The sequence below is a fragment of the Cyprinodon tularosa genome, unplaced genomic scaffold (assembly GCF_016077235.1).
Source record: "Cyprinodon tularosa strain WSP-4 unplaced genomic scaffold, ASM1607723v1 ctg1676, whole genome shotgun sequence".
In the NCBI taxonomy this organism is placed as follows: Eukaryota; Metazoa; Chordata; class Actinopteri; order Cyprinodontiformes; family Cyprinodontidae; genus Cyprinodon; species Cyprinodon tularosa.
Window position 1 is genome coordinate 17841 of NW_024038511.1, and position 25720 is coordinate 43560.

A 25720-nucleotide genomic window follows, 5' to 3' on the forward strand; every position below is an offset into this window, starting at 1 on the left:
GACGGACAGAGGGACAGGCTGAGGGACGGACAGAGGGACAGGCTGAGGGACGGACAGAGGGACAGGCTGAGGGACAGGCTGAGGGATGGACAGAGGGACGGACAGAGGGACAGGCTGAGGGACGGACAGAGGGACGGACAGAGGGACAGGCTGAGGGATGGAGAGGGGGACGGACAGAGGGACAGGCTGAGGGATGGAGAGAGGGACGGACAGAGGGACAGGCTGAGGGACGGACAGAGGGACAGGCTGAGGGACGGACAGAGGGACAGGCTGAGGGACAGGCTGAGGGATGGACAGAGGGACGGACAGAGGGACAGGCTGAGGGACGGACAGAGGGACGGACAGAGGGACGGACAGAGGGACAGGCTGAGGGACGGACAGAGGGACGGACAGAGGGACAGGCTGAGGGATAGACAGAGGGACGGACAGAGGGACGGACAGAGGGACGGGCTGAGGGATGGAGAGGGGGACGGACAGAGGGACGGGTTGTGGATGTTACTTAGAGGCTGGTTGTTTCCTCCAAAGGTTCCATCGTTATAAAGTTTTCCATGTTCAGGTTAAACCTTCACAATTAGAGCATTAAAGTGAGTATTGGTGCTTTTAGAGTGAAAATAACTGCAACCTCTGCCGTCCCCAAATACAGATCTATATGTTCCACCTCTACATTCGCTAACAGACCTTTCTATCAACATGTTCTATGTTTTGTCGGCAGATTTAGATGAGGAGCCAGTAGCAGTTTAAAGAGGAAGCAGACAGAGCTGAAACATTGCTTCTATATCAACCTTCTGGGTTTAGACATCAGGAAGCTCTATGCAGATCATCAGGACCGGCTGCAGCCCCCACCCCCCCACTCTTAAAAGCTCCTTTTTCTATTTTCATCTGCGCTCTCCTACTGCCGGCCCCGGGCTCTCCTGCTCTGGTCCCCTATGCCTGAAGGAGCGCCTGGCTCAGCGGCCGGCGGCTCCAGTTAGAGACGTGGTCTGTGGGAATTGAGCTGGCCCTCCATCCCGGGCCCCTCAGCTCTCTCCTTCTCAGGTTAACCCCAAACACTCCCTCACCTTCTTCTTCTCTCTACTCGTTCTTTCGCTCCCTGCGCTGCGTGTTTCCCCGCCCACAGCTCCACAGGGAGTCGGGGGAATGAAAGGCCTGCTGTCGCCTGCGGCGCACCTGTCCTCCCTCGGCTGCTGTAGTTCTCCTGCAGAGGGACCAGATGCAGGTGGACCGGTGCTGCCGGGACTATAAACGCTGATGTTCATCCTGCAGAGATCTGAGGCTGGTTCCATTTTCACTACAACCCCTCCTCTTCCTCATGTTTACAGTCAATAATCCAACATGGAGAGAGTCTTAATAGTGGCTCCCAGTAGTTTCCCACTCTGATACCCTGAAATAAAGTCCATCATCAGAGGTCAGAGGTCAGAGGTCCTGACCTGGGCCCTGCTGGGTCTATGTCTGGACGTTTCTATCTAACGCTGTGATCCCAGCTCTGACAGTCCGGGCTACACTGGCCTTTATCCAGATGTTTTGCTTTGTTTAGTCTCACACACACATGTTGTGTCACAATATCCTTGTGGGGACCTTCCATTGACTTCCATTCATTTCCCACTAATTTATATGGCCTAACCGTGACCCTTGCCCTAACCCTAACCATTACCGACACATACCTATCCCTAAACCTAACCTAAACTCAATTCACACCTTAGTCCTAAACCTAACCCCCACCCCAAGAAGAGAAACTTTCCTTATGGGGACCAGTTGTTGGTCCCCACAAGTACCGATGAGTCCCCAAAATGTAGCATATTCCTAGGAAATTGTCCCCACCAGGTATTAAAGACATGGCCACCCACACACACACACACGCCTACAGACATACTCATTCTGCTATATAGTAGTGAGGACCATGTGTTGACTCCCATTAACCTCCATTGATTTTCAGTCATTTTCAACCCTTTCTATGCTCTAACCCTAAACCAATGACACCTTAGCCCTAAACCTAACCATTAGCAAAATAGCATGTGAGGACCGGCAAAATGTCCTCAATTTGATGGTAAAATTGGAAAAATGGTCCTCCCTCTGATGGCTAGACAGGTCCACACACACACACCCACCGTCCTCAGCCCCATTAATCCAGCAGCCTTTTCTCCTTCTCCTCAAAGAGACGAGCACTCGCCGTGACATCAGTCACAGGAAGTGAATCTTTAACGTTGACTAATTTCCATTGATTGCCTCCAGACAGGCTTTGCAGACGTTCCCACACGGAGCCTGGATGCTCTCATTTAAGTCTCCCCGCCTGCAGAAAGCGCTTTACAATGAACGCAGTCAGTGCTTTTATCTTCTCCCCCACTCCTGCTTATTATCAAATGAATGTGCGGCATAGAAAGATACCCACTGACAGGGCCGCGCATAATGACTCCTGGCTGTGTGAAATGGATTAATAAATAATGGTTGAGCAAGCGGAAGAAAGCGGCTTTGCCTGAACTGCATCTCTGCCTACAACTCAGCGCGTTCTGCTGAGCCTCGTCTGACAAGCAGCCTGAAACTAAACTCCCATTTTCTGGATGCTTGGTGGGAAGAGAAGGAAAGCAGAGCAAAGCTCCTTCAGCCATGGAGCAGGAAGCGCCATGATGGGGCCTAGACGTTCCTTCATTGTTGTTCTAACAGACATGTCGAGGTTAGATTATGAACCATCTTGTTTATAGTGAAAGCTAATTGGCTGGAATCCACCAATCAGGGATCTGAGGCCAGGACTGGTCAGTGTGATGGACCTCCTGATTTTATTCGTTCATGTTTGAAACCAAAGTTACAGCGTGAGAGAGATAGAAAACAAACTGACTATAGAGTCAACACCTTAACTCTTCTTTATTTCCGGTAGTAAGGAGTAGCTAGCCTAGGCTGCTGCTTCGGTGTGTAAGTTTGCCAAAAAAATGTCGGACTCCGTAATTTTCTCTGGTCCCCTCCCTGATCTGACCAGTGATGACATGTTTAGCCGCATGTCGTCATTCAACCGCTGGTTGTCTAGGTGGTGTCCTGAAAACAACGTGGGCTACATTAATAATTGGCAATCCTTTTGGGGAAAGCCTGGTCTGATTCGGAGAGACGGCATCCATCCCACTTTGGATGGTGCAGCTCTTCTTTCTAGAAATCTGGCCACATTTATTAGTCCTCCAAAACCCTGACCACCCAGGGTGCAGACCAGGAAGCAGAGTTATAGTTTAACAGACCTCTCTGCAGCTTCTCTACTGTTACCCACTCTTTACTCCATCCAGACAGTGTCTTGCCCACGACCAAAATCTAATAAATTAGCAAAGATTCCCAAAGGAGTAAATCATGATAATCTAATTAAAATCAAAATAACTCCAATTGGGGAAAAAGTTAAAACAATTAAATGCGGTCTGTTTAACATAAGATCGCTTTCCTCTAAAAGTCTACTAGTTAATGACTTGATTTGTGATAATCACATTGACTTGTTTTGCCTTACAGAAACCTGGCTGCAGCAAGAGGATTATGTGAGCATAAATGAGGCAACTCCTTCAAGCTATTTAAATTTTCACATCCCCAGAAGTTCTGGGCGAGGAGGAGGAGTAGCAACAATCTTCCAGTCTGACTTACTGATTAAATGGTAAATGGTAAATGTCCTGTACTTATATAGCGCCTTTATTCAAGTTAGGAGACCTGACCAAAGCGCTTTACACTACATTCATTCACCCATTCACTCACACACTGATGGTGGCAAGCTACATTGTAGCCACAGCTGCCCTGGGGCTCACTGACAGAAGCGAGGCTGCCGTACACTGGCGCCACCGGGCCCTCTGACCACCATCAGTAGACAATGCAGGTGAAGTGTCTTGCCCAAGGACACAACGACAATGAAAGTCGGAGTCGGGGCTTGAACCGTCAACCCTTCGATTACAGGGCAAACTCCTACATCCAACGCCACTGTCGCCCTATTACTCTCAAAACAATTAATTCCTACAACTCTTTTGAACATTTAACCCTTAATTTCCCTGATCCAAATTTCAAGGCAAGAAAACCTCTTCTTTTTATAACTTTGTATCGTCCACCAGGTCCTTACTCTGAATTTTTAGATGAGTTTTCAGAGTTCCTTTCTGATTTGGTATTAAATACTGACAGGGTCATCATAGTGGGAGATTTTAACATCCATGCTGACATTGAAGGCGATAGCTTAAGAGCAGCCTTTAATGCTATCTTAGACACTATTGGCTTTGTTCAAAATGTGAATAGTCCCACGCATTCTCATCTTCATACTTTGGATCTTGTGCTGACATATGGCATAGAATGTGAAGAAATAACAGTATTTCCTCACAACCCTGTCCTCTCTGACCACTTTCTAATAACCTTCAGGATTACTTTAACAGAGTTCTCCTCCCCCAAAAGAAGGTTCCACTTTAGCAGATTATTATCAGATAGTGCAGATATAAATTTTAAAGAATCTGCTTCACTTTCTCTCTCCTCTGTGTCGCTGAGCAGTGCTGCAGAGTGCTAAAGCTTAGCTTATTCCCCTTCACAGGTTGATGATTTTGTTGATGGGGTTGCTAGTTCTCTGCGTACTGCCTTAGACAATGCAGCTCCTTTGAAAATGAAAATGCTCCTTGGTTTAATGCAGAGCTGCGTACTTTGAAGCAAAATGCTAGGAAACTGGAGAGAAAATATCGCTCCACAGGCCTGCGGGAGTCCTTCCTAGTCTGGAAAAATGGTTTACTGCTGTATAAGAGGACCCTTTGTAAAGCAAGAGCAGCATATTTCTCCTGATTAATAGAGGAGAATAAGAATAATCCTAGATTTCTTTTTAATACAGTTGCCAAACTCACCCAGAGCCATAGCTCTGTTGAACCGTCCATTCCACCTGCTCTTAGCAGCAATGATTTTATGGGATTCTTTATAAATAAGATTGATCTTATTAAAAATAAGATCATTAGCACTCCTCTATCCGCGATTGGTTTGTCTCTGGAGGGGGGGGGATAGCATCTGAGGTAGTCATGGAATCTGAACCGGGTTTAGACTGCTTTGATTCAGTTGAACTTTCAGAGTTAGCAAAACTATTGTCTTCATCTAAGCCTTCAACTTGGATGTTAGATCCAGTTCCAACCAGGTTATTTAAGGAGGTATTCCCTTTGATCTCCTCCTCCATTTTAGATGTGATTAATCTATCTCTGTTACAGGGATACACTATATTGCCAAAAGTATTTGCTCACCCATCCAAATTATTGGAATCAGGTGTTCCAATCACTTCCATGGCCACAGGTGTATAAATTCAAGCACCTAGGCATGCAGACTGTTTTTACAAACATTTGTGAAAGAATGGGTCGCTCTCAGGAGCTCAGTGAATTCCAGCGTGGAACTGTGATAGGATGCCACCTGTGCAACAAATCCAGTCGTGAAATTTCCTCGCTCCTAAATATTCCACAGTCAACTGTCAGCTGTATTATAAGAAAATGGAAGTGTTTGGGAACGACAGCAACTCAGCCACGAAGTGGTAGGCCACGTAAACTGACGGAGCGGGGTCAGCGGATGCTGACGCGCATAGTGCGAAGAGGTCGCCAACTTTCTGCAGAGTCAATCACTACAGACCTCCAAACTTCATGTGGCCTTCAGATTAGCTCAAGAACAGTGCGCAGAGAGCTTCATGGAATGGGTTTCCATGGTCGAGCAGCTGCATCCAAGCCATACATCACCAAGTGCAATGCAAAGCGTCGGATGCGGTGGTGTAAAGCACGCCGCCACTGGACTCTATAGCAGTGGAGACGCGTTCTCTGGAGTGACGAATCGCGCTTCTCCATCTGGCAATCTGATGGACGGGTCTGGGTTTGGCGGTTGCCAGGAGAACGGTACTTGTCTGACTGCATTGTGCCAAGTGTAAAGTTTGGTGGAGGGGGGATTATGGTGTGGGGTTGTTTTTCAGGAGCTGGGCTTGGCCCCTTAGTTCCAGTGAAAGGAACTCTGAATGCTTCAGCATACCAAGACATTTTGGACAATTCCATGCTCCCAACTTTGTGGGAACAGTTTGGAGCTGGCCCCTTCCTCTTCCAACATGACTGTGCACCAGTGCACAAAGCAAGGTCCATAAAGACATGGATGACAGAGTCTGGTGTGGATGAACTTGACTGGCCTGCACAGAGTCCTGACCTCAACCCGATAGAACACCTTTGGGATGAATTAGAGCGGAGACTGAGAGCCAGGCCTTCTCGTCCAACATCAGTGTGCGACCTCACAAATGCGCTTCTGGAAGAATGGTCAAAAATTCCCATAAACACACTCCTAAACCTTGTGGACAGCCTTCCCAGAAGAGTTGAAGCTGTTCTAGCTGCAAAGGCTGGACCGACGTCATATTGAACCCTATGGATTAGGAACGGGATGTCACTTAAGCTCATATGTGAGTCAAGGCAGGTGAGCAAATACTTTTGGCAATATAGTGTATGTACCTAAAGCTTTTAAGGTTGCTGGAATTAAACCTCTGCTTAAGAAACTGTCTCTTGACCCAGATGACTTGGTCAATTATAGACCTATATCCAATCTTCCTTTCTGATCTAAAATTCTTGAGAAAGTAGTTGCCAAACAAGTTTGCGATCACTTCCAACATAATGAACTTTTTGAAGAGTTTCAGTCTGGCTTTAGAGCTCATCATAGCACTGAAACAGCTCTGGTGAAAGTCACTAATGATATTCTCATGGCCTCAGATAATGGACTTGTATCTGTGCTCGTCCTGTTGGATCTCAGTGCTGCATTTGATACAGTTGACCATAATATTCTTTTAGAAAGACTTGAATATTTTGTTGGAATTAAAGGAACAGATCTAGACTGGTTTAAATCTGATCTATCTGATCGTGTTCTTAGATAGAAACTTTGAATCAATCTGACTGGATGATCTGGGGAACTGGAAAGTGCCTTGAGGTGATGTATTGTAAATTGGCGCAATAGAAATAAACTGAGTTGAAATGAACCTTTTGCTTTGGATTTTGGTTCTTCAGGTCAAAGACTGGAAGATACACCTGAACCCAGTAGCCCGGTTATGATGCGATGAGTGTATTTGAGATGTGAGAAGAGGAGTTGAGCAGCAGCTTTAGGTGGAACCAGGGTGAAGAAGTGCTAAGCTAACTGGGTTTGAGTGGAGATGCTTGGCCTGATGACTCCTCCTCCTGGCGCTGTGGAATGAACCTCATTGATGCGTTCACTGCCTCAGGCGGATCTTTCTTTTGTTTTTGAATCAGTAGAATGATTTGGTGCTTCCCTCAGTAAAGCAAGTGGACTCCAGCTCTGCTGAAAACATGTTTTCTTCCCTGGTGCCGTGACGACAGAGAGGACAAACAGCAATCAGGGGGTCAGTCTGGACCCAGCGTGAAGATGGTCAAAGCCTGTTTTTTTTTTTTTTTACTTTCGATAAAAGTCTGACCAATTATGTCCATCAAACGCCCTGCCCACTGTGTGTCAGCACCCTCCCACCAATCGCCGCCCTGTCTCCGTGGTTTCAGGGTGAATCCAGCTGAGGAGTGCCCAGCATTAACCAGGATTAGCGGGGATTACTCAGGCTGGAGAGGGATTAAGGATGATTGCCAGTTCAGGGGTGGAAGGTGTTGTCTGTGTGTTTGTTGTTGTTTTTAACAGATTGTGGGGCCTATTTTCATGAAAAACACCACCTTGTGGGGCCTGATACTTGGAGACCATGAAGGGAACGGCTGTTTTAGGGTCAGCGGTTACATCTAGGACTGAGCTGTGAATTGTCTTTAATGTGTCGGTATTGTTGGGTTTGTGGGTTAAAGTGAGGGCATTTTAATCAATGAGAAATCAGGGAAAGTCGATGGAAAGTCCTCGTAAGGATAGTGGGATATGTGAGCGTGTGTTTGTTGCCTGGTCACTTTATGAAACATGATGTTCTACGGGAAGAGCTGATATGAATGTGTGTGTCATCGGTACCGTGTGGGCCGGGTCAGAGGCCAGTTCTGCTCTAACAGCAGAAGAAGCAGTTTTGATAGGATTGGTTTCCCTGCTTTTGGTTCGGATTCTGGGTTTCCTTAAAATGACGCCTTCCATTCTGCTGATGTCCTCCTTCCTCTAGCTATTGGGTCCCGCTGGGTTCAGAAGCCGTTCTTCTCTACTGCCCCCTGCAGGCTCCTTCATGTAGTTCAAGACATCTTCAGTGTCTTTCTACGCTCAGGTCTGTCTGCTCCACACAGAGCTTCGTTTAAACGATAACTGGAGGAAGCAGTTAAAGGCTAACTTCATTCCTGTTGCTATGCAACACTGACGAGCTCATTTGTAATACAGAATAATTAGTGTTAGATGGGTTACCCAGAATAAAAAGGGGCTGCAAATATCAATAATGCAGTGAATGAGGCCTTCTTGAAGGGTAGAAGGTGGAGCTCAGCACCATGTGGTCTGATGGAGCAACCAGAGGAACATGGATGCTGGTGATGAAGTCACAGAACTATCCTGGGGTTTAAGGTTGTGCTCTTTGCCTTTAATAACGTTCACCTCAAACAAAGAAAAACTGATAAAAACATTTAGTCTTTTCATCTGAAACCATCAGACAAGCTGGTTTATTAAACTGGGAACTGTTAGCTTCCGAATGTTTTGCTCCTACGAGTTTAATAATATCAATAATATAGCGCATGCTCTCCTGGAGCTCCAGGGAAGCTGGAGATGCATCATGAGAACATTAACTCTGCCTCTAGCGGGACGGTGATGCCAGGTAGGCGATATATCAGCTAGTTAGCATTTTATCCGTGAATCGCCATCGGTTCACAGTAACCGTTACGCGGTGCGCTAAGCAGCCTTCTATGACAATGTTCTGCTTTTTTTGAAATACCGAAGTGTCTGACATCTGTTTTGATTTAGTTATTTTTAAATGTTTTAAATGGAGAAATGAAAGCCAGCATCGGCTCAAAGAATCAGCCCAGAAATCAGCAGCACCTGTTGGGGAAGGTTAGACTGAAGGGGACTGAATGGGGGAGGCAGCAGCCCTGGAAACCCTGCAGCAGAGGATCCCTGACTGCTCATCGTACGCTAATGATGCGCCAGGTGGGGGAGGTGGTCTTAGGGAAAACAGGGGGGGGGGTCGGCCCGGGGCAGTAGAAAGACAAAGACCGGAACCACCTGTGGTCTGTCAGGATTGAGCAGCAAGCAGAACCAGAACCAGAACCAGAGCTAAGCTGTGTCGTTAGTTTAGGCATGCTAACCTGACGTTGTTCAACAGAGCAGCAGGAGACGGAGGAGCAGTCTGCTGTTTAATTGTTGGCCTAGAGAAAAGCCTGCCCCCCCCCCCCCCACCCCCTCCCAGAGCAGCCAATCAGAGCTGGGTTCAGGTACGGAGGCGCTGGGACTGCTTGTGATTGAGCCTCCCTGGTGGATTGGAGCAGGAATCTGACAGACTCAGATAAAAGGCTGTTTGGAGCTGCCTGCAGCAAACAGTACCCCCCCCCCCCCCCCCCCCCCTCCTCACGTCTACCTCTGTTGGGGTATGCTGTTGCCATGGCTACACCCAGCCATCGCCGCCGCGTGGCAGAGGAGCCTGTCAGGGCTCCGCTCTCAGATCACCGGGTGCCGGTGGCCTCTTTGGCACGCCGACATCATTCAGCTCAGCTTTGATTGCGTCTCCCTCCCCATGTTCGCTCTGCCAGCGCTGAGATGTGCAGATTTGTCAACCCAATGTTTAAAGCCAGAAAAGAGCCACATGCAAATCTGAAAATCCAATTTCCACATCTGTGAAGAGTGCAGTGAGAGCTGTGATTGGAGTGGAGGAGGGGTGGAAATTACCTGTTGGAAGCCATGCTGTTGGAACGGCTGCTTCTCTACAGAAAACAGGCTGGATGCAGCAGAGATGTGAACCCGCCAGGAGCTGCTGGAAACACGGCAGCCATTAGCCGCTCTTCTCTCTGACTGTAACCTGTTTTATCTGCCATCAGGCTTGGTGTGAAACCTGCAGCCGGCGTTTTGAACCGTGTCAGTAGGACTCAGGCCCCTCCCCTGTCTGAGGGGCCAAACATGGCCCCCCATAGCGCAGGACAGAATGAAGTGATTTGGTTGTGTCTTTGGTTCGCTGTGTTCACCAACCGGTACATGTCAGCAGGTCTGACTGTTCAGGATCAGCCGGCTGAGGCGGTGAGAAAACGATGGATCTTCTAAACGATATAAAGCTGCTCTGTTACGTTAGCGATGGTGGATCAGCAGCTGAGCTCCTCATTAACTGTGAAAACCAACATTTTCTTTTCCATTTCACTTTGAACACGTCAATTTATGGATGATTCCACCAACTGAGCAAAAGTTTCCATCTGATTGAAACCAGCTGAGTGCGTCCAGTTACTAACTTACAGGATTCTATTCACTTTATTTCTATAGCTCAAATTCACATCATGTCACCTCAGGTCACTTTATAGATCCAGACCAACCAGATCATCCAGTCAGATTGATTCAAAGTTTTCTATCTAAGGAAAACCAGGTGATTGCATCGACTCATTGACTCCTCAGCAATCCCTCACACTAAGCATGCTTGTAGCGACAGTGGAGAGGAAAAACTCCCTTTGAACAGGAAGAAACCTCCAGCAGAACCAGGCTCAGTGTGAGCGGCCATCTGCTGAGGCCCACTGGGGTTCAAGGAGACAGAAGCAGACATAGAAAAAGAAGCATAGATACAAAAGGCAACTGTCAACCAGCTCCACAGGCGGCCCCGTCCAGGAAACACACAGCCAGGCAGACGAGCTCCGAGCCAGCTCCCATGTCAGAGGATGAAGAGAGCACATCCAGTTAGTCACAGTCAGAGAAACAGGACTACACTGGAAAACAGGCCAATCTCCAACATCTAGAAACAAAGGTGTTGATGGCAGCAGCACAGCTGATATTTCTCTCCAGGATGGAGTCACAGCCAAACAGGAACAGACCAGATGAAGCTACTATGAGAAAAAGCAGAGAGAGCAGAACGTTAGAGATTGAACTAACAGATTCTGCAGAGTGGGAGAATAGAGATAGAATGAAGCAGAATGATGAAAAAGGGTCCCTATGTCCTCCAGCAGTCTAAGCCTATAGCAGCAGATCTATAGAGATAGATCAGGATAACCTGAGCCACTCTAACTATCTTTCTGTGAAACTTTTCTCTGGATTTAACAGGAAACCAACAAAGAGAAGCCAGGATAGGAGATATAGAGAGATTGAGACTAACAGATCTGTTCTTGGAGCTTCTACCTCTGCTATCTCCGCCCCAGGGAGGGTCTCTGGCAGCAGCTTCTTTCTAAACCATTGCCCGTTGCCATGGATATATTTTTGATGGACGACAGCAAAACAAGACCCCACAGCAAGCGACAGACGGGGAGAGTAATGGGATCAGGTTGATTTCAAAATAAGAGAAAGGCCGTTTAGAAGCAGGAGCAGATCCAGAACATTCAGAGTCAATGAGGTCCAGCAGAGAGCCAACCCAATTATTAGGGGTCCCTAAAGAACCTGAATAAAACAATAAGCGTATGAATTGAACCTGTTGGTTAGGTACCAACAGATAAAGAAATAAAATAAATCCTGACATGAATCATTCTGCAACCCAAAAACAGTAGTTAAATTTCCCTTTTTTTTAAATGGAAGAATTTTGCCGCCCGGCCACAGAAGAGATGGTTTTATGATGTTAAACCTGTGAGCAGTTTTTTCCTGCAACAAAACCCGCATTTTTTACCAGTTTTCTTTTGGGGTGAAAGGGAATTTTAAAAGAGTGAAAGGAAAAGCCAAGGGGGGAGTGGGGTTTTGGGGAGAGAGGAGCAGAATGGAGCCCAAAACGGGGGGATGGGCGGGGAGGCTGGAAAAACCGACAGAGAGATGAATGGGGGGTGAAGCAGGAAATTTTGGGCAGGAGGGGGCAAGTGAATGAAGATGGAGAGAGTGAAGATACCAGAGACAGGGGACGGGGGAGCCCTGTGCCCGGTTTTAAAAAACAAGGCAAAGGGTTGATAGATAAAAACCCGAGAAGGAAAAAAGGAAAAAACTTGTGATTGGGTTTCTAAAATGAGACGAAATTTAAAAAAATTTTTCCTTTTTTGCCGAAACAAACCCAAAGGAAAAGGAATTTTTAGAAAAAAAGGGGAGAAACGGAGTGGGGACCGGCTGGAGGAGGTTGGAGGGGGAAAAGGCGCTTTTGGAGGGGCCCAAATGGGGGTTTTGCTTTTTAAACCTTTAGAGGCTCAAAGGGGGGGGCAAATAAAAACAACTTTCTGCCTGGCAGCAGGAAGGTTTCAGGGTTTGATTCCCGGCCCGGGGTCTTTTGCATGGGGGTTAGCCAAAGTTTCCCTGAGCATGGTGGGTTCTCTCGGGGGACTCTGGCTTCCTCCAAAAGTCCAAAAACATGACTGTTAGGTTTTAATTTTGGGTTTTCTCTAGATTCTCCTTAGGTGTTGAGAAAGTTTTTAAAAATCTTTGTTGACCTAAAGGGCCGTTTAGGGTGAACTCCAAACCCCTCACCCATGACTGGGGTAGAGAGAAATTAAAATGGGGGGGAAGATGGATGGGTGGATGATGGATGGATGGATGGATGGATGGGATGGATGGGGGTGATGGATGGATGGATGATGGATGGGTGGGTGGATGGATGGATGGAAGGATGGATGGGGTTTATGGTTTGGTTTGGTTTAGGGTTTGGATGGTTTGGTGGATGGATGGTTTAGGGGTGGTTTATGGGTTGGTGGGGGGATGGATGGGTGGATGGATGTGGGAAGGGTTTGGTTTATGGTTTGGGTGGATGGTGGATGGATGGGATGGATGGGTGGGTGGGGTGGGTGATGGTTGGGTGGATGGAAGGGGTGGATGGATGGATGATGGAAAGGAAGGATTTTATGGATGGATGGATTTTGGGAAAGGATGGATGGATGGGGTGGATTTGGGGGTGGATGGATGGATATGGGATGGTTTATGGGTGGATGGATTTGGTTTGGGTGGGGGTGATGGTTTGGTTTTTGGATGGGGGGATGGATGGATGGATGGAAGGGTGGAGGGTTTTTGGATGGATGGGTTTATGGTTGGGGTTTGGTTTGGAAAGGATGGAAAGGATGGATGGAAAGGATGATGGGGTGGATGGTTTATGGGTGGGGTTTGGTTTGGGTGGATGATGGGTTTGGGGGTTTGGGTGGATTGGTTTATGGGGTGGATTTGGAAAGGGGTTTGGATGGATGGGGATGGATGATGGGGAAAGGATGGTGGATATGGATGGATGGTTTGGGTTGGGTGTTTTGGGTGGTTTATGGAAGGGGGGGGGATTTGGGATGGATGGATGATGGATGGATGGATGGATGATGGGAAAGGATGGATGGATGGATGGTGAGGAAGGATGGATGGATGGATGATGGATGGTGGGATGGATGATGGTTGGATGGGTTTGGGTGATGGATGGAGGATGAAAGTGGGGTGAATGTTTGGGTGGGTGATGGTTGGGTTTGGGGGATGGGGTGGTTTTTTGGAAAGGAGGATGGATGATGGATGGATGGATGAAAGATGGGGGGATGGAGGGTGGATGGATGGATGGAGGATGGATGGATAGATGATGGGTGGATGGATGTTTTTTGGTTTGGGTGGTTTATGGAGGGGTGGGTTTAAAAGGGGGAGGGGGGATGGATGATGGAAAGGGAAAAAGGATGGGTGGAGGGTGGAGGATGATGGGTGGATGGTTTGGGTGAGGATGGTTATGAATGAAAGGATTTGGGTGGTTTGGGTGATGGAAAGGAAGGATGGAAAGGATATGGATGGATGGGTTTATGGGTGGGGTGGATGGGGGATGGAAAGGGTGGTGAAGGGTGGATGGGTGGATGGAGAGGGGTGGGAAAAGGGGGTGGATGGAGGGGGGATTTGGTGATTGGTTGGGTTTGGTGATGGATGGATGAATGAGGGGGGGATGGAAAGGTTTGGGTGGGTTTAGGATGGATGGATGGATGGTTTGGGGGAGGGGGGTTTGGGTGGGTGGATGGAATTTATTGGAAATGGATGGAAAGATGGTTTGGGTGGTGATGGATGGTTGGGGTGGATGGGTGGATGATGGTTGATGGATGGATTGATGGATGGATGGATAGATATGGATGGTTTGGGGGTGGAATTTAAAGGGTTTGGGTGGTGGAGGTTTGGGGGATGGATAGGTGGATGGTTGGGTGGATGAGGTTTGGGTGTTTGGTTTGGTTTAAAGGATGGATGGATGGGTGGTTTGGTGAGGATGATGGGTTTGGGTGGATGATGGATGGGTGGTGGATGGATGGTTTAGGGGTGGTTTGGGGGATGGGTGGATATGGATGGATGGGGGATGGATGGGAAGGATGGGTGGGTGGGGGATGATGGATGGATGGATGGAGGATGGTTTGGTTTGGGTGTTTGGTTTGGGTGGAGGGGGATGGAGGGGTGATGGATGGGATGATGGAGGGGTGGATGGAGGAAAGGAGGATGGATGGATGAAAGGAGGGGTGGATGGATGATGGATGGAAAGGGGTGGATGGATGATGGGGTGGAGGATGGATGGAAAGGGATGATGGAAAGGGGTGGAGGAAGGATGGGGGTGGAAAATGGATGGATGATGGATTGGGTGGAGGATGGATGGATGGATGAAAGGATGGATTGGGTGGGGATTGAAGGATGGGGTGGAGGGGTGGATTGGGTGGATGGTTTGGTTTAAGATGGTTTGGGTGAGGATGGGGTGGTGGGGTGGATGGATGATGGTTTGGGTGGAGGTGGTTTGGGTGATGGATGGGGGTGGATGGTTAAAGGATGGAGGTGGGGGTGGATGGATGAGGGGTGGATGGATGGATGGGTGAGGGTTTGGGTGGTGGATGGATGATGGTGGATGGTGGATGGATGATTTGGTTTGGGGATGGTGGATGGATGGAAAGGATTTATGGATGGATGGATGATGGATGGATGGGGGATTTGGGTGAATGGATGGGGTTGGGTTTGGGGTGGAGATTGGGTGGAAGATGGAATTGGGTGGAGGATGGAGGATGTTTGGGTTTGGGTGGATGATGGAGGGGTGGATGAATGAGGATGGAAAGGAAAGGATTTGGGTGAGGGTGGATGGGTGGGGTGGATGGATGTTGGATGGTTTGGGTGGATGGATGGATGGTTTAGGGGTGGTTTGGGTGGTTTGGGTGGATTTATGGATGGATGGTTGGGTGGTTTGGGGTATGGATGATGGATGGATTTGGGGGATGGAGGGTGGTTTGGGTGGTTTGGTTTGGGTTTGGGGTGGATTTATGGGTGGATGGGGGGATGGATATGGATGGATGTTTGGGTTTGGGTGATTGGGTGGAAAGGATGGTTTGGGTGGATGATGGATGGTTGGGTGGATGATGGATGGATGGGGGAGGAAAGGATGATGGGGGATGGTGGGGATGGATTATTGGAATTTTATGGATGGGTGGTGGATGGATGGTGATGGATGGATGGAAAGGTTTGGGTGGAGAGATGGATGTGGATGGATGGAATTTGGGGAAGGGATGGGGGGAAAGGGTGGATGGGTTGGATGGGATGGTGGTTTGGGGGGATTTAAATTTGGTTTTTGGGTTGGTTTGGATTGGGTGATTGGGGGTTTATGGTTTGGTTGATGGATTTTGGATGGATGTTTGGGTGGTTTGGGGTTTTGGGTGATTTTGGGTGGTTGGGGTGGTTTGGAAAAGGTTTAGGATTTATGGTGGGTTTGGGGGGTGGTTTGGGTGGGGATGAAGGTTTGGGTGGGGAAGGTGGGGTGGTTTGGATGATGGTTGGTTTATGGGTGGATGGGGAGGGATGGTTGGGGGGTTTGGTTGGATGGAGGATTGATTTGGGTGGGTGGATGGTTTGGGTGAAAGAAAGGTGGATGTTGGTTTGGGTGGGGGATGGGTGGTTGATGGGTGGATTTGGTGGTTTTTGGGTTATGGTTTTGGTTTGGGGGGTGGAAAGTTTGGTGGGGTTTGGGGGATGGGGGTGGTTGATGGTTGGATTTTTGGGGTGGGGGCTGGATGGGGTATGGATGGTGGTGGTTGGGATGATGGTTTGGGTTTGGTGGGTGGATGGGTGGAGGTTTTGGGTTTTTTTGGGGGGAAAAAGGAAGGGGTGTTGGGTTGGTTTTGGGGGGGGGGTTTGGGTGGGGTGGATGTGGGGTTTTTGGGGGATGGGTTTGGTGGGGGGTGGGTGGGGGGTGGGTGGGTGTGGGTGGGGGGGGGGTTTTGGTTTGGTGGGTGGTTGGTTTGGGTGGTTTGGGTTTTGGTTGGTTTGGGTGGTTGGGGTGGGTTTGGTGGGGTGGTTGGGAAAGGATGGGGAAGTGGGGTGTGGTTTGGTTGGTTGGGTGGGGTTTGGGGGGGTGGGAGGGGGGGTTGGGGGGGTGGGAGGGGTTTTGGGGGGTTTTGGATGGTGTTAAAGATTTGGAAAATTGGGTGTTTTGGGGTTTGGGGGGGGAAATTTTGGGGTTTTGGGTGGTGGGGGGATTTTTTGGGTGGGGGGATGGGATTTGGTTTGGGGTGGATGGGTGGGTTTGGTTTTTGGGGATGGATGGGGATGGATGGGGGGGGTTGATGTTTGGTTTTTGGGGGTTTTTGGAAAAGGTGGAATTTGGGGTGGGGGTTTGGTTTGGTGGGAGGTGGGTGGGTGGGGTGGTTGGGGGGGGGGGGTTGGGTTGGGGGGGGGGGGGGGGGTTTGGGTTTATGGGGGGGGGGTTTGGGGGGGGGATGGTGGTTTTGGTGGGGGGGGATGGGGGTTTTGGTGGGTGGGGAGGTGGGGGGATGGGGTGGGGTGGTTGGTGGGTGGGGGTTGGGGTGGATGGATGGTGGGGTGAGGGGGGTTTGGTGGGTGGGTGGTTTTGGGGGGGGTGGTGGGTGGGGGGAGGTGGGGGGGGGGGGGGGGGGGGGGGGTGGGGGTGGGTTGGGGGTGGTTGGGTTTGGGTTTGGTTGGATTGGGGGGGTGGATGGAGGGGTGTTTGGGTGGTTTATTTATTTGGGTGTTTGGGTTGGATGGTGGAAAGGATGGAAGGGTGGATGGTTTGGGGGTTTGGGGATGGATGTTTGGGTGGATGTTTGGGTGGGGGGTGGATGGATGGGTTGGGGGGGTGGATGGTTGATGGGTTTGGGTTAATGGGGGATTGGGAAGGATGGGAGGGGGGAGGGAAAGGGTATATTTGGGTATGGGGGAAGGATGGTGGATTGGGAAGGATGGAAGGGGGGGTTTGGGGTGGCTGGGTGGGGGAAGGTTGGGTTTGGGGGTGGAAGGGGGCCCTTTCAGGGGATGGAAGGAAGGGGGAAATGGTTTTTGGAGGCTTAAAAGGGTGGATGGGTGGATTGGATGGGTTTGGAAAAAATAAGGAGGAAGGGGGATGGATTGATGGTGGTTGGTTTGGGAAGGGTGGAGGAGGGGGGATTTATTGGTTTGGGTGGAAGGTTGGTGGAAAGGTTGGTGGAAGGATTGGGGGTTTGGGTGTTTGAAAGGAAGGGTGATGGAAGGAAGGTGGATGGATGGCTTGGGGGTTTGGGTGGATGGATGAGGGGGTGGATGGGGAGGATGGGGTGGGATTTTGGATTTTGGGGGGTTTTATGGAAAGATGAAAGGATTGGTTTGGGGATGGTTTGGGGAAAGGATGGATGGGGGGAAGGTTTTTGGGGGAAGGGGGGGGTTGGATGTTTGGATTGGTGATGGAATTTGGTGGTGCTTTGGTTTGGGTGGTGGATGGAAGGGGGGAAGGGGGGGATGATGGAAAATGGAGGGACATTTGATGGTTGGGGTGGTTTGGTTTGGGGGTGGGTTTGGGTGGGGATGGGTTGGATGGGGGGAAAAAGGGGGTGGGGGGGGTGGGTGATGGATGGTTTGGGGGATGGAAAGGATGTGGAAGGGGGGATGGTTGATTGGATGGTAAGGTTGGGTGGGTGGAAAGGGGGTGATTTGGATTGGGGGGTTGGATGGGTGGCCCGGTGGAAGGAAAAAAAGGGAAAGTTGTTGGGAATGGGGGATTTAGTGGTGGTTTTGGGAAAGGTGAAGGAAAGGGGGTGGGTTATGGGGTGGGGGGTTTTAAAGGATGGTGGGAGGGATGGGAAGGGGTGGGGGTTGGATGGATTTTTGGTTGGATTTGGGGGATGGGTTTAACTGGGGGGAAGATGGTTTGGGGTAGGATAGGATGGTTGGGGGTTGGAGATGGATTGATGGGTGGAAGGAGGAAAGGAAGAAGGAAGGAAAGGGGTTTGGGTGGGTGGGGAAGGATGGAAAGGAAAGGAATGGTTGGAAAGGTGTTTAAGGGGGAAAGGATGGATGGTGGGGTTTTTGGGGGTTATATGGATGGGTGAAGGGGGGGAAGTTTTTGGGTTGGGGGATGGTGGAGGTTGGGGGGAAAGTGGGGGTAAGGATGGTGAAGGATGGAATTATGGATGGATGGTGGATGGAAGGGTGGAAGGGGGTTTATGGATGGAAGATGGATGGATGGTGGATGGTGGGTGATTGGGGTTGGTGGGTGGGTGGTGGTGGAGGGTGGTTTATGGTGGTTTTGGGTGGAGGATTTGGATGGGGTGGGTGGATGGATGGGAAAGGGTTGGGGGGGGGTGGATGGATGGGTGGATGGGTGGATTAAGGGGTTGGATGGATGGAAATGGATGGGGGGGGGATGGATGGAGGTGGAAGGATGGGTTGGATGGATGGATGATGGTGGAAAGGAAGGAGAAGGATTGGGTGGTGGATGGATGGAGGGGATGGGTGGATGGAAAGGGATGGATTTTATGGAAGATGGAGGATTTTGGAAAGGGAAAGGGTGATGGAAAGGATGAGGGTGGTGGTGGAAGGAGGATTTGGGAAGGGGTTTATTGGGGTGGAGTAAGGATGGATGGATTTGGGAAGGGGTGGTTTTGGAGGAAGGCATATGAAGGAAAGGAAAGATGGGTATGATGGTGGGGGAAGGAAATGGAAGTGGAAGGATGATGGATGGGTGGGTGGAAAGGTGGATGAATGGAAAGGAAAGATATGGAAAGGGGGTGGATGATGGAAGGATGGGGTGGGTGGATTTATGGTTGGGGTGTGGAAGGGAAATTGGATAAGGAATGGATGATGGATGGATGATGGTGGTTGGGGGAAGGTTTAAAGGGTGGAGGACGATGATGGTTTTGAATTTTTTTTGGTGGATGGATTTGGATGGTGGGTTGGGTGGGTGGATTAAAGATGGAATGGATGGTGGAAAGGGTGAAGGATGGAATTTATGGGTGGATGGTGGGGGATGATGGAAGGATGGGTGATGGAAAAAAAGGGTTGGGTGAAGGAAGGAATATGGCAGGATTTAAGGATGAAGGATTTATGATGGATTTATGAAGGATGAGAGATTGGGGGAAAGGTAAGGAGGATAAAGGAAAGGATGGAAAGGTGGGGGTTTGGTGTGGGTGGATGATGGATTTGGGTGGGTGGATGGATGGTTTGGGTGGAAAATGGGGTGGTGAAAGGGGTGGTGGTGGGGGATGATGGGGGGAGGGTGGTGGGTGGGAAGGGTGGTTTGGGTGGGTATGGATGGATGAGGAGGGATGGAAGGGTGCATGAAGGAAGGTGAGGAAAGGAAGAGGGAAGGTTGGTGGATTTAAGGGGAAGAAGGGGGTGGATGAGGGTGGGGATGGATGGTGGGGTGGATGGGTGGAAAGAAAGGATGGATGGATGGGGATGGTGGATGATGGGTGGAAAAGAAAGGGGGAAGGATGGTGGAATTTTGGGTGGATGATGGGTGGAATGGGGGATGGGGGGTGGAAAGGGGGGGATGGTGGTGGGTGATGGATGGTTTATGGGTGGATGGTGGAGGTGATGGATGGTTGTGGATGGAGTTTGGGTGGATGGTGGATGGAAGATGGGAAAGGGTGGTTTGGGTGGTATGGTGGAATGGATGAATGGTGGGTGGTTTGGGTGATGGGTGGATGATGGATTGGGTGGAAAGGAAATGGATGGGTGGATTGGGTGATGGATGGATGATGGATGGATGGGTGGTGGATGGTGGGTGGATGGGTGAGGGGATTGGGTGGATGATGGGTGGATGGAGGATGGATTTATGGTTTGGGTTATGGATGGATGGGGATGGGAAAGATGGAGGGATTGGGTGGGTGGAAAAGGATTGGGTGGGATGGATGGTGGAGGGTGGATGGTTTGGGTGGGTGGTTGGATGGAAATGGGGTGGATGGAGGATGGATGGAAAGGGATGGAAGGATGATGGATGGTTTGGGAAAGGAAGGTGGAATGGTGGATGGTGGATGGAATAGAAGGTTTTTGGGTGGATGGATGGTGGGGGGATGGATGGGATGGTGGTTTGGTAAGGAAGGAGGGTGGATGGGTGGTGGGTGGATGGATGGGTGGAAGGAAAGGGGGGATGGGGGATGATGGAAGGATGGGTGGATGGATGGGGATGGGGATGGATGATGGATGGAAAGGAGGTTTGGTGGATGAAAGGATGGAATGGGTGGGTGGATGGGTGGATGATGGATGGATTTATAGGGATGGATGGGTGATGGGGTGGGGAAAGGATGGGTGGGGATGGTGATGGTGGATGGATGGATGATGGGTGGGATGGATGGATGTTTGGGTTTGGGTGGTTTGGGTGGATGGATGGATGGAAGGGTGGGTGGATGGATGGTGATGGGATGGATTTGGGTGATTTATGGATTGGGGGATTTTGGGTGGGTTTTGGATGGATGGGTGACTTTGGGTGGAGATGGCATTTGGGTGGTTGGGGTGGATGGGTGGAATGGATGGATGATGGAAAGGGATGGATGGATGGATGATGGATGGATGATGGGTGGGGTGGTGGATGGATGAAAGGATGGGGGTGTTTGGGTGGATGGGGGAATGGTAGATGGGGTGGATTATGGATGGAAGGTGGGTGGATGGGTGGGTGATGGGTGGATGGTTTGGATGGGGTGGTGGTGGATGGATGGGGAAGGGTGGATGATTTGGTGGGTGGGATGGAATGGATGGAAAGGATGGATGAGGATGGTGGATGGATGGATGGATGGATGGATGATGGATTGGGTGGTGGAGGGGTGATGGTGGATGGGTGGATGGAAAGGGTTGGGTGGATGATGGGTGGATGGGGGATTGGGGTGGTGGATGGGATGGATGGATTGGGTGGGATGGGGAAAAAGATGGAAGGGATGTGGGAAGGGGGTGGTGGGTGGAGGATATGGGGATTTTGGAAAGGGATGAGGGGAAAGGGGATGGAGGAAGGAAGGAAAGGGTGGATGGAAAAGGAAATGGGGATGAAAAAGGCATGGAAAGGAAGGGAAGGAAAGGAGGAAAGGGATGGGGTGGTTGGGAAGGATGGATGGAAGGATGGGTGGATGGAGGATGGATGGGTGGGGGATGGCGGATGATGGATGGGTGGAGGATGGTGGGTGGAATGGGGGGGAAGGATGGGGGGGATGGGAAAGGATGGGGGGGGGATGATGGAAAGGATGATTGGGATTTGGAGGTGGAAAGGAAGGGGGCTTTGGGTGGAATGGAAAAAATGGATGGATGATGGATGGAATTTAAGGAATGGTGGATGGAAAAGGGTGGATGGATATGAAGGGATGGATTGGGGATGGTGGATGGATGAGGGTAGGTGGGATGGATGATGGATGGATGAAAGGATGTTGGATGATGGATGGATGGATGGGATGGATGGATGGATGGATGGATGGATGGATGGCAGGTTGGAGGGATGATGGTTTGGGTGGATGAAAGGATGGATGGAAAGATTAAGTGGGTTGGGGGATGGAAATGGGGTGGGTGTGGAAAGGATGGTGGGGGTGGTGGATGGAAGATTGATGGATGGAAAGGTGAAAGGGAAGGAATTTAAGGTTGGGTGCGGGGGGGATATGGATGGGGATGGGGTGGATGATGGATGGATGGTGGATGGATGGATGATGGATGGACGGCTGCCTCTCTCCCTCTTCTCTTCTATCTCCCTCTACTCACCCCCCTCCCCTGTGGTGGATGTGATGCGTACGGGCGCTCTGTGATCAGGTTTCCTCCTGCGATTCATTCCTGTAACCTTGGTGATAGTTTGATGTGATGCTGCTCCCATGTTGATATTGTGACTCAGTGAGCGTGTGCAGAGAGCAGCGGTTAGTCAGGGGAGATATCGATTGGTCCTTCACACTCACTGCCCTCTCTGCTATCCACTGCTTTTTCTTTATCTATTTTTTGTCTAACTTGTCATGAATGCTTGATAGTTTATCCCTAAACAAAATTATTTAGCTTTTAGTGTTTCTTCAGCCTTTCCTGATTATATGCTTGTTTTTCTCACATTTCCCACATCTTTTCCTGTCATTACAGAACTCAATCAGACACAACCTGTCATTGCACAGTCGATTCATCCGAGTGCAGAACGAGGGAACAGGAAAGAGTTCCTGGTGGATGTTAAACCCAGAAGGGGGGAAGATGGGTAAGGGACCAAGACGACGGGCCTCATCGACAGACAGCGGGACACGCTACTTAAAGACTAAAGGTCGCATGAGTCGAAAAAGAGCGGGAGCAATCGGACTGGGACGCGGACAATGCCAGGGGGCTGGTCCAACAATGCAGAGCTCCCCAGAACACGGCAGTCCAGCAGGGAAAGGATGTGTTGGCATCACCGGTGAAGAGTATGAGAACTGGACAGAGCTGCATTCCCGCACTTCCTCCTCTGCTTCCACCCTGAGTGGCTGTCTGTCCCCAATCCTCGCAGAGGCTGAAGCTGATGAACCCGAGGAAGGGGGACTGCCCTGTTCAGCTTCCCCTCGGATATACCCCAGTCCTACCAGCACCCGCTCACCAGCCTTGGCTACAGGGGGCCACGGCCCCAATGTGGAACTGCCTCAGTTCACCGACCTGACTGGAGCTATTGGTCTAGATGACAGTAGCTTCTCCCAGCAGGAGCAGCAAATCAAGTCCAATGTTTATCCCTTTGGTCCTGGACCAAAACCAGAGGGATCCTACTGTGGGCCTGTTTATGGACAGTCTTCCATTTGTATGTTGCAGCGACACACCCCAATGGAGACCATTCAAGAGAACAAGCAGGTCAGCTTTCAGCACCCAATGAGGGGCTATCCAAAGAACAATGCTCTGCAGAGTCTGCTTACAGGAGGTCCTTACTGCAACAAAGACAATGTGCTGGGTCAAGGACGGGCACCAGGTGCACTGATGACGCAGGGCAATAATGTCCACAATCAAAACCAGAACAACATCCATGAGCCGGCTCATAACCCCGGTCAAGGTAAAAGCCCAGTCCATGACCAAAACACAACCCACTGCCAAAATCCCAAACACCAAGCCAGCCAAGGCTACAGCCACAGTCACAAGCCATACCCTTCCCATGAATATGGACGACATGAGCAAGGCCACAGAGGGAAAGGAGATTCCAGCCATGATCACAACTCTAGTCAAACTCAGCTGCACCGTCAAACGCCCCATGATCCTCAGAGCATCCATTCCAGGCCCCGGCATCAGGCTCTGTCCCCTCGGGTTAGCACAGACCTCCTGCAGCCCTACAGTCTTGAGAATTCGGGTCACTATGGGCCTCGACCCCACCTCCCAATATCTCCTTCTCTGCCCCCAAACCCTGCAAGCATCATGGATGTTCCTCAGGACCCCTGCCGCCTAGCATCTGCCCCTCAGCCCCGACAACATCCCTATCAAAGAGGACCCCATCAGCCCATGGCTGAACCCTGGCAGTCCTATTTTCACAGCAACCAGAGTCACCAAGTAGGCGATGCTGGGTACCAGGGACAGAACTCACACAGCAGAATCACTGCCAGCTTGGAAATGGAGAACCTCCCCAGCAGCATAGACTGCCACGTGAACCCAGTCCTGCTCAATGACTTTATGGCCACAGACAGTGTTGACTTCAGCTTTGATGGCCCTCTATCTGAAGGGGTGGCCATGGGGATGGGCATGACGTTAGGAGGTTATCCTTGCCCTCCACCAGCACAGAGCCACCAGGGCTGGGTCCCCGGATGAACTCAGAGCTGAGGTTTGAACAGACCATCAAAATCACCCACTGGGCGGGGTCTGGCTTGGCTGCTCCCTGGTTTAATGTTACTCTGACTTTCTGTGATGTTATTTATGTTTATTTCTTGAAGACTCTGTGAACTTCCCTACTTCACGTCCTTCCACCATGTTTCTAAATGTTTCTGTCTCCTGCTGTACTGAACCTGCCCCAATGAGCCTCCACTGAGCCCCTATATGAGCCCCCCAATGAGGCCCGAATGAGCCCCACAACGAGGCCCCAATGAGCCCCCCAATGAGGCCCCAATGAGTCCCCCAATGAGGCCCCAATGAGTCCCCCAATGAGGCCCGAATGAGCCCCTCAATGAGGCCCGAATGAGCCCCCCAATGAGGCCCCAATGAGTCCCCCAATGAGGCCCGAATGAGTACCCCAATGAGGCCCGAATGAGCCCCTCAATGAGGCCCGAATGAGCCCCCCAATGAGGCCCCAATGAGTCCCCCAATGAGGCCCCAATGAGCCCCACAATGAGGCCCCAATGAGCCCCCCAATGAGGCCCCAATGAGTCCCCCCAATGAGGCCCCAATGAGTCCCCCCAATGAGGCCCGAATTAGCCCCTCAATGAGGCCCCCAATGAGCCCCCCAATGAGGCCCCAATGAGCCCCCCAATGAGTCCCCCCAATGAGGCCCCAATGAGCCCAGTGGTGAATTCTGCCTCTCTCCCATTAATGACCTCCAGTTGTTTTGGTTATTATTTTATCTGGTTTCTTCTTGGCTCTCATGCACTTTAAAGCCATTTTTCATAGAGATGCAGTAACTTTAATACCAGACAAAGTTATGTTCTATGTTCACATTCAATGTGTGCGATCCATGTAAAGTATTATTTCCTGCTAAAGTCCTGAGAAGATGATTAAACGGCTGCACACAGTGCAGTAGGGCTCACAGGTGAGAATGTAAAGGCAGGAGCTGTAAACTCTGATCTACTGACATCTCCAATAAGAAGCGTTTTATTGGTCCAGCATATGAAAGAGTAACTAGAAGGTGACCTTTGCCGCAGATTCCAATTGAAAAACTACCGATTAGCCTGTTTGAAGGGTTATTTGTTTGGAAAGTGTGATAGAATTCCCTAAAGACAGCAGCAATCTGCAACAAAACTGCACACAGTTGGCAGGTATCATCGCTAGGGGGAGATGATGTAAACAAAGGAAAAGAGAAGGAACCTTCCTTTAGAAAAAAAAAACCAAAACAATCCGGACCGACCGAAGGCGCGATACGGGAGGGGTCGTTCCAACTGTCACAGCCAAAGTCACTGGTTCGGTTTGTCAGAGCAAAGTCACCCAGAAACGTCAGCAATGTTCTGCAGTTCATGCTGAACTGGACCTGCTCTTCTGCTCGTTGCAGGGACTGAATAGTCCATCAGCTTTGCTGCACAATCAAGTCTAAGACAGAAGGAGGTGGGGGCGAGTCTCTCCTCCCCCCTCCCCGGTGAGAAGAGGTGGCTCCTGCTCCCTTCAGGACAATCATCCATCAGACAACCATCAGCAACACTCCATTTTCTTTAATCTCCAAAGTAATGCCAGCTTGATGCATCCTGATTGCTAATCTAATGTTCTTCACCCCCTCCCCCCCCGTGTTCCACTCTGGACACACAGGCTTAATGTGTTTTGGTGAAAGTGATGATAAAAGTGGCTCAGCGCTTAATGGGAGGAGGAACTGGAAAGGTTTTGGAAATGGTGGGGAGTTCATGAAGAGGAGGTGATGAGAGGAGAAATGTCCATCCGTCTCTGTTTTACTCATTTCTGATTATTTCCTAGAATAACGAAGCAG

At 50.2% G+C, this 25720-nt stretch overlaps 1 protein-coding gene across 1 annotated transcript; it reads left to right on the top strand.

Moving 5' to 3' along the window:
- The first annotated feature begins 1156 nt into the window (after nt 1–1156).
- LOC119780896 (forkhead box protein O6-like) lies at nt 1157–24250 on the top strand. Its single transcript, XM_038281135.1, has 2 exons — nt 1157–1272; nt 22246–24250. Exons 1-2 carry the CDS (start codon nt 1249–1251, stop codon nt 23905–23907), a joined length of 1686 nt encoding a protein of 561 aa, XP_038137063.1. The 5' UTR covers nt 1157–1248; the 3' UTR covers nt 23908–24250.
- Nucleotides 24251–25720: the final 1470 nt, after the last annotated feature.

Bases quoted from the DNA above. Each gene is read 5' to 3' on its own strand.
- LOC119780896 (XM_038281135.1), top strand. From the start codon at position 1,249: ATGTTCATCCTGCAGAGATCTGAG. The intron at 1,273-22,245 runs GCTGGTTCCATT...CTGTCATTACAG, and splicing joins TCATCCTGCAGAGATCTGAG to AACTCAATCAGACACAACCT.